General features: G+C 56.6%; 2 protein-coding genes and 1 non-coding gene across 5 annotated transcripts in view; 2 read left to right on the top strand and 1 right to left on the bottom strand.

The window, feature by feature from the left end:
* CCR8 (C-C motif chemokine receptor 8) overlaps positions 1-19,027 on the bottom strand; it is a 189,511-nt gene that overhangs the window by 75,877 nt on the left and 94,607 nt on the right. The gene's annotated exons all lie outside the window — the stretch shown is intronic.
* CX3CR1 (C-X3-C motif chemokine receptor 1) lies at positions 20-18,286 on the top strand. 2 transcript variants are annotated; one of them, XM_058288364.1, is made up of 2 exons: positions 20-443; positions 15,657-18,286. In XM_058288364.1, the coding sequence occupies exon 2, from the start codon at positions 15,666-15,668 to the stop codon at positions 16,734-16,736; it is 1,071 nt and encodes a 356-aa protein (XP_058144347.1). In that variant the 5' UTR covers positions 20-443; positions 15,657-15,665; the 3' UTR covers positions 16,737-18,286. The 2 variants fall into 2 exon arrangements, with proteins under 2 accessions (XP_058144347.1, XP_004455946.2); XM_004455889.5 differs by lacking the exon at positions 20-443 and adding an exon at positions 9,582-9,873.
* Positions 9,567-9,668, top strand: LOC111763552 (small nucleolar RNA U13). The gene has a single exon (XR_002796399.1). It is a non-coding gene; the product is annotated as a small nucleolar RNA U13 (small nucleolar RNA).

Raw genomic sequence — 19,027 nt, 5'->3', positions numbered from 1 at the left:
CCCCGCTCCCCCAGCTCTCGGCACTCCAGCGCGCCGAGCCTCGCCGGGCAGACGGGCTGTGGCACCCCAGCGCTGCCAGGCCTGTACCCCGGCCGCCTTCCGTGGGCAGGAAGCGCAGGCTCCAGGGGGCCCTGAAGGTGCCCACGGCGGGGACGCAGCGGCTGGGCGGCCGCAGGACCTGCGCACTGCCCTCTGCCAAGGGGTCCCGGGAGGGCGGCCCCAGTGCCAGGCTCGGCCCGCCCGTCCCCAGGCTTGTGGTGCGCTGGCCTCCCTGGACGTGCCGGGCTCGCCCGTGGCGGCTTCTAAAGATAGTCGACCTCACAGGAAACCAGACAGTATTGGCTAACGCGGCAAATAAAGATGCTGACGGAGGGGAGGGAAGCGCAGCGGCAGTGCGCGGAGGCGGCTGAAGGGTGCAACCCCAGCTTCCCGTCCCGGCCCAGGTAGGAGCCGGGGCCCTCGGGCACCTGTGGGCGGGCGGGGGCGCGGCCGGCGGCGGTCAGAGGGGTCAGAGGGGTCAGTGGCGTAGGTTTGCCTTCCTTGCCAAAAATGCTTTTCCTGGAGAAGTGCAGCCTGAATGCCCCGAGGCAGGGCAGCGGGCGGGCTGGGGCACGATGCCGTGGCTGTGATGCTCCACAGGCACCGGGTGCTCCGGCCTCCGCTACGTTTCGGGGACCGGGAGAGGAGCTCCCGGCTTGCCTTCGCCTGGGTGATCTCGAGGAGTGACTGTTAATTATTAAAGATGAGAAACGGCATTGAAGTTGTACCTAAAAAAATAAGAGCTCTTATCTCTTAGAGATGACCCTTAGGTGTTAATGGTGGAATTAATGACCTCTGGGATTTTTGAGAGTAATCTAGGAGGAAGGAAGTAGGGAAAGATGAACATTCACGAACTGCTAACTGCTGAAGCCGGAGGACAGGGGCACGGGGTTCTTCTGCTTTTATGTTTGAAAATTTACTAATGAAAAGTTTTCTAAATGCAGATGCATTATTTTCTTACAATTTGTATACAGCATGCACAGAGACTGGAAGGTGAAAAGCTGGCAGGTGGCTGTGGTTGCTGCTGGGCGGTGGGACTGTGGATGGAGTTTTTCCTGTGTTTTCTGTGCTTTCTTTGGCGACATCTCCCTGCATTAATACATTGCATTTATAATGAAAACGATTTATTTACTAAGTTGCTGGCACAGTTTGGTGTTCAGTATTAATATACACTGTTATAATCGTGAAAATAGTCTTCAGAAAGAAACTATGAGCACACACGTGTTGCCGTACATGCAGCCCAAGTGGAGGCGTTTCACTTCTCACCGCTGGCTTTTGCCCGGCAACCACGGCCTCGCAAGCCCTGGGAAGCCCGCCCTAGGTGCTCACAGCTGCGTCCAGAGAAAGGCTAGGGACTTTAGGAAAGCCACCCACTTTTTTCTCTTTCAAATACCTGTTGAGGTAGAAAAAGATTACACCAAAAGGAACTGGGAAGACGTGGACTGTGCAACGAGCACAGAAGGAAACTTGCAGGGATTCAGGACTCCGGGTGGCGCAGGGGGCGTTGGGAGAAGAGGGGGAGGACGCCCGGGCAGCCGAGCTCGAGGGCCAGTGGGCTGGGCAGGGGGCGGCCAGGGCCGTGGGCTGAGGACTCTGGAGAAGAGAAACCGGCTCCGGAAGCCCGGGCAGGCGTCTGACCTGAGCCTTCTCCGCTTGGCTTCATCTTCACGGAGGAGTCGGGGCGGGAAGCAGCCCCAGCCCACGCAGTTTGGTCTCTTCGCCTCAGTGGGACCTGGCTCTCACCCAGCCCCCGGGAAGAGGCACCTACTACGTGCCAGCCGCATGCCGACCTCCTAGAGCCCCACCCCAGCCCTGCCTGGGAACCGCTGTCCTCCCCGCTTCAGAGCTGCTGTTGGCAGCTGGGCACACCCTTGACCTTGCTGAGCCTCCGTGCCCGGCTTGAGACGTGGACACTGGCCGTGAGCTGGCGGCCGGTGAAGCCGGCCATGGGTGCAGGTGCCGCTTCTGTGAGCAGGAAGGACGAGGCGTCTGAAGTGCGAGCACAGCGCTCGGCCCCTGTTTGGCGATCAAGAAATGATACATGCTGTCATCTTGGGGAAACTGAGGCCCAGAAAGCTCAGGTGCCCTAAGAATACCGACTGCTTCTGAGGGAAGGCGGGGGGGACTCAGGGCTGTGGGGACAAGAGAGGAAGGGATGTGTCAGCTCTGGACAGCTCAGAACCGACTTCCGCTGCCTTCCCCGCACGATGGAGCCAAGAGGCGCCCGCCCCCCCCTCCCCTCCCCGCTGGAGGCAGTGACACCCCGCCTGGCCCTGCACGCCAGAGCTGCTGAAGAACCCCGTCCCGGGCCAGCCCTCGGCCCCCCTCGGCAGGCTCAGCAGCGCTCCAGGCAGCCGGGGCGCAGTGACGCGGCTCAGGCGCGCTGACTTTTCCGGGGCGTTCTGGAGGGGTGCGCTCTTGCTCCACTCTCTGCCAAGGAGATTCAAGGGAGGCTGAGGCTTCCGGCTGGACCTCGATCGGCCTCGCTCCGTGCAGGCTGAGCACAGCCGCCACCCCTGGGCACCCCGCTCTCCGGCCACAGCGGGCACCCCCGCCACCATCTTCCCATTTGGCCAAAGAGCAACTAGGTAGAGCTTGTCAGTCTCGGTAGGGTGTGGGCGTTGGCTACGTCTGTTTAAACATCTCTCCAGGCCCTTTTTGCTCCTTTCCTCAAACCTCATGCTATTGCGCCATATAATGCACTCAGAGGACAGTGACCAGGCGAGCAATTTGTTGTAAATTGATCTCCTGCAGTTCCCCCGTTGCGGCCAGGAAGAGAAGCCGCTGCACCGCAGAGCCTCCCCGTCCTTCCTGGCGCAAACCAGAGAGAGCCACGGTCCAGGCCTTTATGGAACTTCTTCCTCACCTTTTCTTACAGTTTTCCACCTCAGTGTGTATTAAGATCGACCCCTGCCTGCTTTTGACCTCTCTCTACACGGACACATACCCTAGGCCTGCTGTGTCGCCTGGTTTTTTTTTTTAACAATTGGTAGAAAAATATTGATACGTTGCTTTCCATGCAGTCCGTAGCTTCCTTTAGGCGCTTTTTTGCCCAAACACCGCCCTGCTAGAAGCCTCTTTAGGGTTAAGGTTCGCGTGGTCTTACGCTCGCCTTCGTCCTGCCGACCATGCGCCTTGCCCGCAGAGGGCGGGTTGGACTCTGCTGCCCAGGCCTCACCGCTCCTCCTAGGGCCGACGTGGCCCTGCGCTTGCCCCTTCAAGGCTGCCACGGCCGTGGGCCGGCTCACAGCGACATGTGCTCCGCTGTGCTTCCGCGCCTCCTTTGGCCTCTTCCACTCCGCCTTGGGGTGTAGATGGAGCTGCAGAAACGTGGTTCAAACCAGCCCACGCCGAGAGCCACGTGCGTGCCCGCCCACGGGAGACCTGAGCCCTCCACACGGGGGACCTCTGCAGCAGGGGGGCGATTAAACCGCAGCCAGACAGCCGCGTGGACGAGACCCCCCGGAGCTGCTGACGTGCGCTCACAGACAAGCCCCAAGTCCGCAGGGCAGTTATCAGCTGCGTCTCCACTGGACACAACTTGGAGTTCTGGGAGCAAGAGTTATTTGTGTAGCTATCGGGACACCCAGTACCTTTTAAAAAATCTCTTTCGAAGTCTTTCCTCACAGCTCCTTGGTGAGGAACGCAAGGCCCCTCGCCGGCCGCCGGCCGCCTCCTCCTTCCCGGCCTCGGCTTGCTCTGTGTCCCCACCCTGGCCTCCGCGTGCCGGGGCTTCCTGCGCACCGAAGCGAGCGGGGCTCTCCAGAAGCCGCGGCCTCCCAGCCCGACCCCTCGCCCTTCCTCTGAGGTCCCCTCACCCCCCTCTGCCTGGGCCCAGGACCCCAGAAGGTTGACTTCTCCGCGCCCCCCCCCCATTCCCACCTTCATCTCGGGCCACCCCGAAAGACTCCTCCAGCCTTTATTTATTTATTTTATTAGGTTTTTAAAATTCAATTTTTAAAGATACGTAGATCATACAAAATGTCACATTTAAAAATATGAGAGGTTCCCGTAGACCCCCACTCCCCACCCCACCCCACTCCTCCTACATCACCAAACCCCTTCCTTGTTGCGGCACCTTCGTTGCACTTGGTGATCACATCTTGGAGCACTGCTGCACTGCATGGATAATAGTCTACATTGTAGTTTACACTCTCTCCCAGTCCATTCGGTGGATTATGGCGGGATATGTAATATCCTGCATCTGTCCCTGCAATATCATTTAACAACTCCAAGTTCCAAAAATATCCCCACATCACACCTCTTCTTCCCTCTCTCTGCCCTCAGCAACTCCCTTGGCCACTGTCTCCACATCAGTGATACAGTCTCTCTTATTACTAGAGTCATAATAGTTCTATAGTAGAACACCAGGAAGTCCACTCTAGTCCATATTTTCTTCCTCCATCCTGAGGACCCTGGGATGGCAATGTCCACTCCACCTCTACCCCAAGAGGGGTGTAGATCCCACATGGCTGATGCATGGAATTCTCCTGCGTGCAGCTGTCGGCTCTCTTGGTTCCCTGGTGTGGCAGTTGGAATTTGTGTTCCTGAGTGTGATGGAGTTGGACTCAGATGTGACCTCTCTGCACATGCCTCTTCTGTCACTTTTACTGGACCTGTGGTTGGCGCTGGGGTTGGTGTATGCTCAGGAGACTTGAATCTCTGGACTGTCCATGTGCCAGCTGGGCCCTGAGCCTCAGCGGAGTTGCAACTCCTACTCTCTGGTTCACTGGACTTACCCAGGTCAGCTAACAGGGAGGTGGAGATGCTTAATCCTCCCAGCCTTTAAGACTCAGCTCAAATGGCAAGTTCTCAGTTACATCGTCTCCATCCTCATCCCCAGACCCCACGGGGCACATAGCCTTGGGTTTCCCATAACTTTTCTTATATTATCTTATTAAACAATAATAAAACCTTCCAAGGACTGTATCTTACACTTCTTGCCTCTTCAGGTTTAGCGCAGTGCCCAGTGTATAGTAAAAAATGCTCAGTGGATATTTTCTTAATTAGTAATTGATTAATAAACAAGTCCATTTCATCTTCAATTACCTGAAAAGTTATGAAGCGTTTCCTTTCAAAATCTCACAGTTTACTCTGACAGATATAAACACCGTTCAGTACTTTGAAGAGGAAAGGAGAGGGAGGGGTTTCCAGCCCTAAACAATGACAGGTTTCCCAAAGGGGCAGCTCCCCAGCCCGAGGCGTTCACCCCAGTTGAATTTTCTCCTGCTGCTGTCGTGTTGCTTCCTTTTGTTTCGCTTGGGGTGTCCATTTGCTCTGTATAACACTCCAGCGTGCAGGCCGTGCCGTACTGTTTCAGGTGGGTTCACCTGCTGCCAGGATTAGAGGTTCAGTTTACTTGCACGGGGGTGGGAGACAACGCAGGGGGTCTGTCGTGAAAACGGCGGTCATCATAAAGGGGGCGAAGGCAGGACGCGGCTGTTCAACGGCCGGGAGCGGGCGCTCGGCAGCCCCTCTGAGAACCTTTCTGTCTAGTTCCGGGTCGCACTAAAGACTTGTCAGGCTTCGGGACATCCACCTGGACACACTCAGGCCAGGGCCTCGTGAGCCCCGGGGCCCTTCTGTTCCCGGAGAGGCCACCCGGCAGCCGGTTCTCCTGCACGAGAGCCCTCTTTCGTGACCTAGGACTCAGGCTGCGCTGAACGATTGCCCCTCTGCTTCGTCCTCACCGAGAGGCCGTGGCACGTGGCAAGGCCCCCAGATGGTCTGGTCCAATGCAGTCATTTGACACATCGGGAAACTGAGGCAGAGATGGGCCTACGGGCCCCTACGAAGCAGGCTTCTAACCACGGTCGTATATCTGAAGGCAGGAAATAAGTCTACCCGTCAGGCTTTTTCTCGTTCTGAGAAAATGACCCCAATTTTTTCACTTCCCTTGACGAGACCTAGATTCTCAGTCTGGACTTGAAGAGCACGTAGGAGTGGATGGGGAGGCGAATAATCCCCCTTCGTTCCCCAGGGGCCGTGCACCAATGGGCAGCCAGCTGGCTTCTGTGGCCCACGGGAGAGACCGAGGAGACGTGGAGGCCAGCCTGGTGAGCTGTGCAGGCGCCCGCTACTTGCAGGTTCTAGCTCTCGACAAGCAGGCTGCAATAACCTCAGAGTCCCCTCCCCGAGGGCAAGCCCGTACAGCACAGAGCGTGTGCTTTGGGGAGAGACACAGCTGTGTTGAAATCCTGGCTCCGTTGCCCAGACCTCGCAGGGTCGCCGTGTGCTCTTTGCACGACGGGGGTGGCCACGTCCCGTGGGGCGCCCGCCTGAGCAGGCTCCAGAGCTTCTTCCCTCCTCAGCGGGGCTTTGTAAGAACTCTGGTCTCTGGAGCCCTAACAGGGTGACGGCACCCCCACAGGGAAAGGCTGTATTGGGGTGCCAGCAATTCTCCAGTCTCAATGGTCCCAAGGGAAAAGCAAAGCCCCGGGAGCTTCCGCGGCCTCAGGCGGGACTCAAGCCAGCCTTCTGTAGGGGCCCGAAGGCTGGAGGCCAAGGAGGGCGAGACGCCCACGCAGACGGGCGCGACTTAGAACAGCGAGCAGCACACGGGCAGAGGAGAAGGGGAAAGCAGCGAAACCAGGATGTTGGGTTGAAGGAGAAATGGATTTGGGTCACTTAAGTGAGAAAGGAAGTCCAGAAAAGGGAAGCTGTTGGGAAGCAATGGGTAATGGTGACCAAAATAAAAGTTAGAAAATTAATGAGCAGGCATGAGAAAAGGAAGCAGGCTGGGGGAAGTAGGACAGCCTGGCAGCGGGGGGCAGCCGGCAGTCTTACAAAGCAGAGCGTGCAAAATCGTTTCCACTTGGGCATGAGCACTCAAAGCTCGGCCTCTCGGCCTCTCGGTTCAGCCTAAACTCTCCCAGCTCTGCGCCATTTGGTGGAACCTTGGCTGAAATGAGAGGGTGAGGAGGCCTGAGACGAGCCCAGAGGGGATTTGCTTCCTGCCGGCCACCCCCCAAAGTTCAGACTGCAGCCTCTGCTCCTGGTGCCTTTGTCTGCGTCACACCCAGACACTCGGCTGAGTAGAGGAGACACCCAAAGGCTCATCTCATTGGAGTCTTTCACTTGATTTCTGGTGTCCTCAGGGCCAGGCAGTCCAGGGCCAGCCTCAGGGGCCAGCCAGGTCAACCCCATCAGCCTTTGGTCTCCCCCAGCCTCACACCCCTCTACTGCCAGGGGCCTTATCTTTCGGCTCACCCACCTCCTTGGACATCTCAGGATTCAGAAATAAAAGGTCCACCCAGTCCAGGGCCCCCTCCCTGCAGCTGTCACGTTCCGCAGAACGACTCAGGGAAGGAGAGACCCTTAAAGGACGCCTCCCCCCGGGGCAAGCCGAGCCCCGCATCTGGGCCCTCGTCTGACAAGGGCTGAACTGGCTCGCGAGCGGCCCTCGGCCTCCTTTCCCAGCCGGGGAGACCCTCGCGTCACCCACGACTCAGGCAGTGGCAGCCGAGTCGTGATATTCACGTGTGCGAGGGAGCCGAGATCACGCCCGCCGTCCCTGTTTCCCGATGGGGCGGCTGCCGCGGCGCGGTGCAGGAGTCGGTTGCCCCCAAAGCCACTCTCCAAGCTGCGGGGCAGGTGGGCCCAAGCCGGCCCCTGGGGCTCCGGGGCGTAAGGCTGTGCGTCTCCCTCCTCCTCGCCCTTTCCTTTAGCACGCCAGGCACCCCCAGCCCCTGACTGTTCAGAGCCCCTGGCCGTGCTCCAAAGGGCCCGTGCGCCCTGCCCGCTCCCCGGGGGGTGGGGCCTCGTAGGGTGCTGCCCCACCGCTCCACCGAGCTCTTTGGAAGGAAAGCCGAGGGCACGGGCCTGTCCTTGCACAGACGTCCACGGGGCCTCTGCTCTGGGCCTGGCTCGGCCCTCGTCCGGCAGCAGCCTGCAGGCCCAGGAGGACCCCGGCCGTGGGGGAGGGCGGAGCTGGCAGAGGCTGGGCTGGGGGCTCCTGTCCCCCTCCCAGCCTGCCACACCCCCGACCACCTGGAGGGTCTACTCGCGTCAGGCTGAGGTGCTAACCCCTTCTGGAGCGGCCGCATTTACTAAGCACGCACAGCAGAGGCTATTTACTTACGTATTTTAACTTCGTTCATATACTTAATAGATATTTTCGTTAAATTTTATTGTTGAAATCCCAAATTAATGGAGCACATTTTTATATCCAAAATAGGTACCGTGTGTACACGGTCACAAATTCCAAAGGCTTAGGAGGAAAAGTGAGCCTCCTTCTACCCGCCTCTGTGCCGGTCACGGCCCCTCAGGGTGCCCCTCAGACAGTCGGCCCACCGCCTCACAAGGCCCCACCCACGGCGCCTCCCGCAAGCAGCTGCCCGTCCCCCAGCCTCCCTGGCCTCCCACGGTGCGGTTTGTCTCGGGAGCGCCCGTAGCAGGACAGAGACCCGCCCCGGCACGTCTGGAGCAGGTGCTCTGTCGTCCTTCCCCCAGATCAGCCTTGGTTTGATGTGGCCTCCTGTGGGCCGCGCGGCCACGTTCCAGGCGCTGAACGACTGGTGACCGGTAGTCCACACACCCCATGAGCACGAGGCGTCTCTAGGGCCAGGCCCCGATTAGCCGCGGACACGTCATCTCGTGCTCGTGCCCCCACAAGCCCATGCGGTCACTCTCCAGGGCCGGAGGGTGAGCAGGTCGGTTTATGAGAAAGTAGGTGTATTCTTTTAAATGGAAGGTATGTAGCAGATGCCTTTGGTTCGAGCAGTTCTTCGTGGAAAAAATCATTTTGGGGATATTTCCAGCTATTGCAGATATTAAGTATCTGGATAGTTGGGGTAGGGGAAGCAGACTCTACTGAGCTTTTTATAGAAAACTATGCGGAGCTTAGCTCTTAAAATGCGGTGGTTTGAACAAACGTTTCCCAGGAGTGGAAGAAATAGAATTACACAGATCTGAGAGTTTTTTCACATTAAATGTCTCCTGCTCCTGTGAATTTTTGGAAGAGTTTTAAAAGGGAGAAGAAACAGGTATTTAAATAAAATTCACTTAAAAGGAATGAAAGGGGCAAGGGTGCCCCTGCCGCCCTCCACGTCGCGACCCTGTCGGCCCCTTGCAGCGTCCTCTGTCTCGGCCCCTGCTGGGGTCGGAGCCCCCAGGGTTCGGGCCCAGGTCTGGGGGGGGAGTGGGGGGCAGTCCTGCCCTCTCGCCTGCAGCTGTGTGAGGAGCCAGGCTCTTCCCTCACTGTGCCTCGGTTTCCTCTTCTGAAAAACAGGGGTGGTGTGACAATTCATGATAACCTCGAAGGCCCTGGGTGCAGCTCCCCAGACCAGCAGGGGCCCGAGAGCCACGGCTCCTGCCCCAGGCCCGCTCTGGGCAGACCAGCTCCCCCGCCGGCTCAGGCTGGGGACCCTCGGGCCCGGGACAGCTCTAGCACCTTTGCTGGACTCGGAGCCCCAAGCTCCTGGGCGTGGGCCACCGAGAGGCCCCCAGCGGCGTGCACGTCTGTGTGAGCTCTGCACGGGAGGACGCCGCCCCAGGCAGCTGTTTTTGCCTCAGCAGGTCGTGCATGACTCTGTCTGTTGTTCATAAGCGTGATGGGCGGGTTTTCACGCATTTGGGTGAGATCTGCCTCCTCAAACCCCGTTATGACGTCGGCACATTCCCGTCTGTTGTGAAAAAAAAGGACTGAGAGAACTGACTTCTGGGAAGACGGAGGACTGGAGAGGCGGAGGGACCCCTTCTCTCCCAGAAAGAACAGCTGGAGGACAGGCAAGACTGTCCGGAGGGCTGCCCTGAGCGCCAGGCTCCAGGGGAAGGCGCGTCACCATCCAGAAGAGAGGGGGCGAAGGAAAGGCGACTCGGCTGGCTGGGAAGCCGGTGAGTAGAGCTGCGGTGGCCACGGGCGCCCGTCCCCCACCTGCAGAGCAAACAGCCAGCCGTCTGTGACTGCAGCGAAGGACTGGGGGGCTGCGGGGTCCTCGTCCCCAGGACAGGGCAGAGGGAGGGGCACGGCCTACAGCAAATTCCATCTTAGGCACGGACCCGGGCTGCCGCGCTGCAGCGGCCACGACATTGTCCACCCTGAGAGCCAGCAGGGAGCCAAGACAATCTGCCTTCTCAGACTCGCCCCTACCGCCCCGGCTGGCCGCTGAGGCGGCGGCGGGGGGAGGGCGCGGCGGAGGCAGGAGCGCAGCCTCTGAGAAGGTTTGTTGTGAGGCTGGGCCTGCCTGAGGACACGGCTTCTGCCCCACCCCCCGGGCTCACCGCAGTGCATCCCCCCAGCACCTGGAGCCTGCGCCGCGCGGTCTGCCCAAGAGTGCCGTCTGCTGGCTGGACCAGAAAAGTGCATGAAAAAGGAAAAATAATAATAACCAAGAGGGTAACTACAATGTTATCCACGTGGCGCGCCGGTGCGCCGGGGTGTGTTGGCCATGCAATGAATGTGCCACGGTGGTGGTGGGGGGTTGATGTGGGACGAGTGGTGTTGGGGGGGTATATGGGAATCTCTTATATTTTTTTAATGTAACATTTAAAAAAATAAAGGGAAAAAAATCAATGCCATAGTGAAATTTTTTTTAAAAAGCAGTTGGCTTTACTGCCCCCTCTCCAAGACCCTTGGAAACTGGCCTGCACCCCATGACTGGTTCCTTAACCCTGGTTTGAGCAGTTAAATGGGCAATCCTAACTATCTAGAACAAGTTGAACCAGAGTCAAAACACAGCGGTAGCACACAGCTCCCTAGCAGGAAATCCCTAAGCAAGAGAGAGAAACTGAACACCAGAGTAAACTCAGGATCACAATCGGATGCCTAGACATCAGGAAAACTTACAAGCCATACAAAGAAAAAGGAAGACATGACTCAGGCAAAGGAACAAATCAAAGCTCCAGATGAGATGCAGAACCTGAAACAGCTAATCAATGAGGTTCAGACAATATCCTAAATCAAATCATGGAGTTGAAGATGACATGATATAAAAGACATTAAGAAAACACTGAATGAGCACAAAGAAAATTTTGAAATCTTGGGTAGAAAAATAATAGCTTATGGGAATGAAAGACACAAATGAAAATAAAAATACAGTAGAGGCATACAACAGCGGATTTGAAATCATGGAAGAAAAAAATCAGCAACACAGAGGAAAAAAAATGAAACTGAAGAAAAAAGAAGAACAGAAAGGAAAGAATGGGGAAAAAATTGAGCAGGGGTTCAGGGCGTTGAATGATAACACAATGTGCACCAACATATATGTTGTGGGAGTTACAGAAGGAGAAGAGAAGGGAAAAGAAGTAGAAAGAGTATTTGAGGAAATAATGGTCAAACATTTCCCAAGTCTGATGAAAGACATGAGTATCTGTGTCCAGGAAGCACAGCCGACTCCAATTAGAATCAATCCAAATGGACCTACTCCAAGACAGATAATATGCAGAATGCCAAATGCCAAAGATAAAGAGAAAATTCTGAAAGAAGGGAAAAGTGAAACATCACATACAAGGAACGTCCAATAAGGCTTAGTGCAGATTTCTCTTCAGAAACCATGAGCACAAGAAGGCAGTGGTATGATATAATTAAAGTACTGAAAGAGAAAAACTACCAGCCTGGAATTCTTTATCCAGCAAAACTGTCCTTCAAATCTGATAGTGAGTTTAAAATATTTACAGATAAACAGAAAACTAAGAGAGTTAGTAAATAAGAATCCAGTTCTGCTGAAAACACTAAAGGGAGTTATGCAGCCAAAAAAGAAAAGATGAGAGAAAGGCTTAGAGGAAACTGTAGAAGTGAAGACGATCAGAAAGCATAGCCAAAAAGGTAAAAAGATGGAAAAAAATAAGATCCGACATATGAAAGTCAAAGGATAAAATGGCTGAAATAAGTAATGACTTCACAGTAATAACATTCAAACTCCCCAATCAAAAGACGCAGGCTGACAGAACGGAGAAGAAAATGTCAGCCATCTAAGTGCTGTCTTTAGGAGACTCACCTTAGACCCAAGGATGCAAATAGACTGAAAGTGAAAGGTTGGGAAAAGATATTTCATGCAAATAGTAACCAAAAGAGAAGGGTAGCTATACAGGTGTTAGATAAAACAGACTTGAATGCAAAAAACTGATTTTCGATAAGCCTACCGAGTCGATTTTTCTGTAACAGAACAAGACTCTTCAACAGACGGTGCTGGAAGAACTGGATGTCCAGCCAAAAGAATGAAAGAGGACCCCTATCTCACTCCTTACACAAGAATCAACTCAAAATGGATCAAAGACCTAAACATAAAACTCCTGGAAGATAATATAGGCAAACATCTACAAGAACTTGTAGGAGGTGATGGTCTCTTAAAACGTATACCCAATGTACAAACAACAAAAGGAAAAATAGAAATGGGACCTCATCAAAATTAAACACTTCTGCACCTCAAAGGATTTTCCCTCCTGCACAGGAGGGATTTTTCTGTGCTGCAGTGTGTCTGGGAAGATTGCCCCCCTCTGCCACAAGCTCCATGCACGATGGAGTAATTCTCTAGGCTCCCCTTGTATCAGCTTGAACCATATGAAACTGACAATTTTGTAGCTCAAAAATGGTCAGTGGGAGCAGATGTGGCTCAAGCAGTTGAGCTCCTGCCTCCCACACGGGAGGTCCCAGGTTCACTTCCTGGTGCCTCCTGAAAAAAACAAAACAAAACAAAAAAACAAATAGCAAGTAAAATAAATGATAAAACCAACTCAGGGTAGCTGAGGGCTCAGTGGTTGAGCACTGGCTACTCACATATGAGGGCCCAGGTTTAATCCCTATCCCCGGTACCTCAAAAAAAAAGGATGCTTATCTGCAATTTTACACAGTTGAACATAAGCTTTTGTTTTGTTTTGGGTTTTTTTTTTTGTTTTTTTTTAGGTACTGGGGATTGAACCTGGGACTTTGTACATGGGAAGCAGGCTCAACCACTGAGCTACACCCACTCCCCTTAAACCTTATTAAGATCACAGCTAGAGGGAAGCGGACTTGGCCCAGTGGTTAGGGCGTCCGTCTACCACATGGGAGGTCCGCGGTTCAAGCCCCGGGCCTCCTTGACCCACGTGCAGCTGGCCCATGCGCAGCCTGCCCAGGAGTGGCAATGCACACACCGAGAGCTAACACAAGATAACGCAACAAAAAGAGACAGATTCCCATGCCGCAACAACAGAAGCGCACAAAGAAGAACATGCAGCAAATAAACACAGAGAACAAACAACAGGGGCGGGGAGAGGGGAGAGAAATAAATAAAATAAATCTTAAAAAAAAAAAAAAAGATCACAGCTAGAGGTTGCATTCTGAGAAAAGGGCATTCTGATCTAAAACAAAGAAACCCCCCACAGTTTTCTGGGGTTGAAAACTCCTTAACAGCCTGCAATGGCCCAGGTTGGAAAGCCTGGAGCCTGTGGTTTCCAGAAGAGTCTGGGTGGGCTGCAGAGATGGCTGTGCACAGAGCAGGGCCTGGGTGGGCTGCAGGGCTGGGGGTCTGCCGGGCTGGGGGGGCTGCAGGGCTGGGGGTCTGCAGGGCTGGGGGTCTGCCGGGCTGGGGGGGCTGCAGGGCTGGGGGTCTGCAGGGCTGGGGGTCTGCTGGGCTGGGGGTCTGCAGGGCTGGGGGCTGCAGGGCTGGGGGTCTGCCGGGCTGGGGGCTGCAGGGCTGGGGGTCTGCCGGGCTGGGGGGCTGCAGGGCTGGGGGGCTGCAGGGCTGGGGGCCTGCAGGACTGGGGGCCTGCAGGGCTGGGGGTCTGACGGGCTGGGGGTCTGCCGGGCTGGGGGGGCTGCAGGGCTGGGGGTCTGTCGGGCTGGGGGGGCTGCAGGGCTGGGGGGGCTGCAGGGCTGGGGGGCTGCAGGGCTGGGGGGGCTGCAGGGCTGGGGGTCTGCAGGGCTGGGGGGGCTGCAGGGCTGGGGGGGCTGCAGGGCTGGGGGGCTGCAGGGCTGGGGGGGCTGCAGGGCTGGGGGTCTGCAGGGCTGGGGGGGCTGCAGGGCTGGGGGCTGCAGGGCTGGGGGTCTGCAGGGCTGGGGGCTGCAGGGCTGGGGGCTGCAGGGCTGGGGGGCTGCAGGGCTGGGGGTCTGCAGGGCTGGGGGCTGCAGGGCTGGGGGCTGCAGGGCTGGGGGGCTGCAGGGCTGGGGGTCTGCAGGGCTGGGGGGGCTGCAGGGCTGGGGGGGCTGCAGGGCTGGGGGTCTGCCGGGCTGGGGGTCTGCAGGGCTGGGGGTCTGCAGGGCTGGGGGGGGCTGCAGGGCTGGGGGTCTGCAGGGCTGGGGGGTCTGCAGGGCTGGGGGGGGCTGCAGGGCTGGGGGCGCTGCAGGGCTGGGGGCTGCAGGGCTGGGGGGGCTGCAGGGCTGGGGGCTGCAGGGCTGGGGGGCTGCAGAGCCTGGGGGGGCTGCCAGACTGTGGGTGCTGCGCGATGGCTGTGCGCAGAGCAGGGCCTGGGAAAGAAGCAAAGCCCTGGCTGGGTGGGCCCTCACCCTGCCATCCTGGAGCATTCTCAGGCATCTGCGCCCTAACTGACACACCATCTCGATAAAACCAACACGCGCGGGCGCAGCGGTGTGAAAACTCCCTTGGTTAAGCGGGCATGGGCTTTGGTTTCCCTTGCGGCCAGGCGGGAGGCGGTGGCAGCTGGGAGCACGCTCCGGGGGTTCTGAGGCACCTGCCTGTGGTCGCGGAAGGAAGAGGAAGAGCCACCCACCGCGGCGTGCGAGGAGCTGCCCCGGGAGGCCGGGACGTGTGGCCGGTGAGGCCTGGCTGGAAAGGGAGGAGAAGGGGCAGCTTTTACTTCCCGGCCGGGCAGAAACGTCCTTCTTTCCAGTCCTGCTCAGGGGGAGCAGGCCAGCGCGTAGCTCAGGGCTGGCGATGGGGTGAATCGGCCGCCAAGGACGGGGTCCTGGGGCACGCCCGGCCATCGTCCTCGACTGTGGGCCCTTTAGGATGCAGCCCTGGGAGCCGGCCGTGCCGCCTCTGCCCGAGGGACTTGGGTGAGCGGCCTCCCTGCTGTGCGGAGACTGCGGGACTTCCGTGCTAATGAGCTGGCCACCCCGAAACGTGTGACCACGGCAGGTCCCTGCTAGAGAGGAGAGAGGCTGGTTCCTTGCAAGAGGAAGAGGGAGAGAAACGGCTCTCAAAAAACAAGATGAAAAATCAGTCAATAAAACAAAAAAACAAAAAGTAAAGATGAAGGCGTGGTCGGCTCAGGGCTTGGGGAGAGGGTCTGAACCCTTCTCTCCGGTCCTCCTACGGGAAGGCAAAGGGAGGCCCAGAGGGTGAGGAGGGGGCAAAGGGAGAGGGGCGTTGGAGAACGGCCTGGGGCTCTCGACCAGGACCTCCCACTCCTGTGGCTCACGCTCCCCCGTCCACACGCTGGCCGAGCTGACTACCTTCTGGGGTACGTTTGAAAGTCAGAGAAGAGGTGATCTAGCTCAAGCTTCAAAAGGCCCCAATTCAAACGCTATCTGAAAATTAAAAATTTAAAAAGTAAAATAAAATAAATATCGATTGCTAGCTGGGCCCCTGACTCCGAGAGCCGGTTCCTCCGTCACCCCCGTCGTCCCGGGACGCAGCGGGGATTAAGCACGGGTGATGGAGCTCTCCCCACCGGCCGGTGGCTGGGGAATCCCAGACGCCCCTCATGGAACTAAGCTGCTCCTTCTCCTTTCCGCCCAGGCCCTCGCCATGTCCACCCCGGCCCCCGAGGCGGCGTGGGAAGACTTCGCGTACGACGAGGCGGCGGAGGCCTGCGACGTGACCGACGTTGTGGCCCTCGGGCGCCTCTTCCTCATCATCCTCTACTCCCTGGTCTTTGTCTTGGGCCTGGCGGGCAACCTGCTGGTGCTGTCGGCTCTCGCCAGCAGCCGCAAGCCGCGGAGCGTCACCGACGTCTACCTGCTCAACCTGGCCCTGTCGGACCTGCTCTTTGTGGCCACCCTGCCCTTCTGGGTCCAGTACATGGTGAGCAACCAGGGCCTCCACAGTGCCATGTGCAAGCTCACCACCGCCCTCTTCTTCATCGGCTTCTTCGCGGGCATCTTCTTCATCACCGTCATCGGCATCGACAGGTACACGGCCATTGTCCAGGCCGCCAACTCCATGACCAGCCGGACGGCGCAGCACGGGGTCACCGTCAGCCTGGCGGTCTGGGCGGCGGCCATCCTGGTGGCGGCGCCCCAGTTCATGTTCACGAAGCAGAAGGAGAACGAGTGCCTGGGGGACTACCCAGAAGCGCTGCAGGGCGTCTGGCCCGTGCTCCGCAACCTGGAGGTGAACGTGCTCGGCTTCCTGCTGCCGCTGCTCGCCATGGGCTACTGCTACTGCAGGATCGTCTGGACGCTGCTCGCCTGCAAGAACCGCAAGAGAGCCAAGGCCATCAAGCTGACCCTCCTGGTGGTCGCCGCGTTCTTCCTCTTCTGGACGCCCTACAACGCGATGGTCTTCCTGGAGACCCTCAGGCTGTACGGCTTCTTCCCCAGCTGTGCCGTCAGGAGGGACCTGAGGCTGGCGCTCGTGGTGACCGAGACGGTCGCCTTCAGCCACTGCTGCCTGAATCCCCTCATCTACGCGTTTGCCGGGGAGAAGTTCAGAAAATACCTGTTCCGCCTGTGCGGGAAATGCTTAGCCGTGCTGTGTGGCCGGCGGGTCCGCGGCAGGTTCGCCCCGTCGGAGTCGCAGAGGAGCCGGCGGGAGAGCGTCCAGAGCAGCAGCTTCACTCACTTCACCAGCGACGGCGACGGGTCCGTCCTTCTCTGAAGGGGCCGCCGGACCGGGTCACACTCACGCCTCTGGCACCGCGATCGCGAAGTCGAGGCGGCTTTTTACCCTCTTAACGATAGGCCCAATAGTTCTGTCTCCGTGTAGTTCTGTAGCTATCATTCTAGAAGGCTTTGCCAGCCTGCGCTCTCGAGGGCAGAAGTCATATCCTATTCTAATACCTCCCTTGAAATGAGTAGGTGTGTTCAACGAAAGAGAGAATGAATGAATCATATTCCAGCAGGATCATGTGCCACAACTCGCCACTACTCTGTCGATAAACAGTTACCTTGTTCCCTATATTTAGCAAATGAAGATCTCACAGCACCTTCCTTGGTGTATTTTCCTTTCTTCTGGTCAAATGTTTCTTCGGTTGCACTTCCTGCCATGGGGATAACTGAGCACGAGTTTAACGAAAACAAGCCACACGCAGCACCAGCTGCGCGTTTGGAGACGGCGGCCTGTAAGCACGATCCCAGGGAAAGGGGCATCAGCGTGGAGGGTCCTCAGCAGAGTCGACCGGGATTCCCGGAGGCGAGTGCTCTCGGCAGCCTCCAGCAGGAGCTGCGAGGGTGGACCGAGCCGTCCACGGGGTGAGGCCACTGGTGGGAGACGACCGCCTCCTGGGGCTGCCCCAGGGCTTGGGGTAAATTCCACGCCCCTTCCGAATAACCCCACTCACTGTGGGATTATCCCATGCTGTGAATCGACCTTCTGGGGAGAAAACACTGCTTCCCGGGAACCTTGCGAACGAGAAGTGTGGAGAAGACATGCTTTGGGTGATGGGACGTGGAACGTCCCTTTCGGTGCATCCAGGGTCAGGTGGGCTGACCCTGAGATTCTGCTCCTCAAAGCCCAAGCAGAGCCTTCACCCCAAACTCTGCAAGGGTGACAGCTACTCCTGGGAACAGGGAAGCCTGGCTGTGAGAGGTCCACCTTGGCTACCACCCAGCCCAAGTGACGATCTGCTGATGCCCTCAAAATGGGAACAAAATTGGAGCATTATCTGCTTCTGCACCTGCACCCATCCCCTGGCCCTTGGGGACAACTTCGGTTCCAGCATGACTTATTATATGGAGTTAGCAAACGTAGTTGGGGTGACCCAAGGTTGATATGATTTGAGAGCCAGTGAGAGAAGTAGCACTTAGCAAATCTGGAGCTACCCGGTCTCTCTTCAAGACATACACTAACCACAGGGGCCACGGGGTTCCCGAAGGATGCGCGACACCCTGCTCTCATTTCTGCTGTTTGAGGCTCGTTGTTAGGCAACTGAGGGTCCCTCTGCTGACACACCCTGGAAAGCACCAGCAACCACACGACATGCTCAGCAGGAAACTTACTCTTGTGCCCTCTATTTCCTCACTTATTTAGGTAGAGACAAAAATAAAGTTTTAATTTGCATTTCCTTAAAAAATAGCTAAGATTGCTCAGTTTTCATTGTGTTTGTTTTATATCCTTTATTTCTTTTTCTCTTTATAAAAGAGAAGCACTGTCATTATAGAAAATAGGAAACCAAAGAAACATAAAAATAAATTACACAATATTCTCCATCCCAGAGAAAGCTGGTTTTTTTTGCCTCTGTGTCATTTTTTTGCCTACTGTGTCATTCCCTGAAGATAAAAGTTTTAAAGATTTAAGATCATAACCTGCATACAGTTTTAGCATGAACGTGTTCCCGTGTGTTAAACTCGATATCATGTCATGGCTGCATGAGAGCCTGCACCAGGCCCGCTCAGCCAAGCCCCTGCAGTGGATGTGGAGCTGTTCCCGGTCTTTCATGGTTGTGAACAGTGCTGCGATCAACGGAAATCTTTGTGCACCTCTCTGATTGTGTAAGAGAAACTACTGGCTCAATGGATTTGAGCATTTATGTGTCTCTTGCTAGCTACCGCAAAACTGTTTTTCCAAAGGTTGCGCTGTGCTGGCGCTCAGGAATCCCAGGCCCTGGTCTTGGCACCGGCACCTTCCCAGCCCTCTGGGGAGGACCCTGTGGGCTTTGCTGTTACCTAAAGGACCAGCTCTCACCGTAAGGCACAGAGAGCAGCGGTTCCCAAGAGGAGGTGGCGAGCTGCCCGTTAGCAGAGAGAGAGAGAAGAAGGATAAGGGGATAAAAAACATTCTTCAATGGCTTCACAAAATATTTTTAGCAAACAGAAGCATTTTTGCACCTCAGTTAAGAGGGACACAGGAGAGATCATCAAAGCCGTACAAAACTGGGGAAGAGATGGCATGGCAATGCTTTTTTGGGAGAGAGAGTGTGATTTAGAGGGAATAGAGAGGAACAGGGCAGC

This window comes from Dasypus novemcinctus, chromosome 26 (genome assembly GCF_030445035.2).
Source record: "Dasypus novemcinctus isolate mDasNov1 chromosome 26, mDasNov1.1.hap2, whole genome shotgun sequence".
In the NCBI taxonomy this organism is placed as follows: domain Eukaryota; kingdom Metazoa; phylum Chordata; class Mammalia; order Cingulata; family Dasypodidae; genus Dasypus; species Dasypus novemcinctus.
This window is presented reverse-complemented; position numbering and strand designations above follow the sequence as displayed.

Excerpts from the sequence above, each read along its gene's own strand:
- CX3CR1 (XM_058288364.1), top strand. The coding sequence starts at position 15,666 with ATGTCCACCCCGGCCCCCGAGGCGGCGTGGGAAGACTTCGCGTACGAC.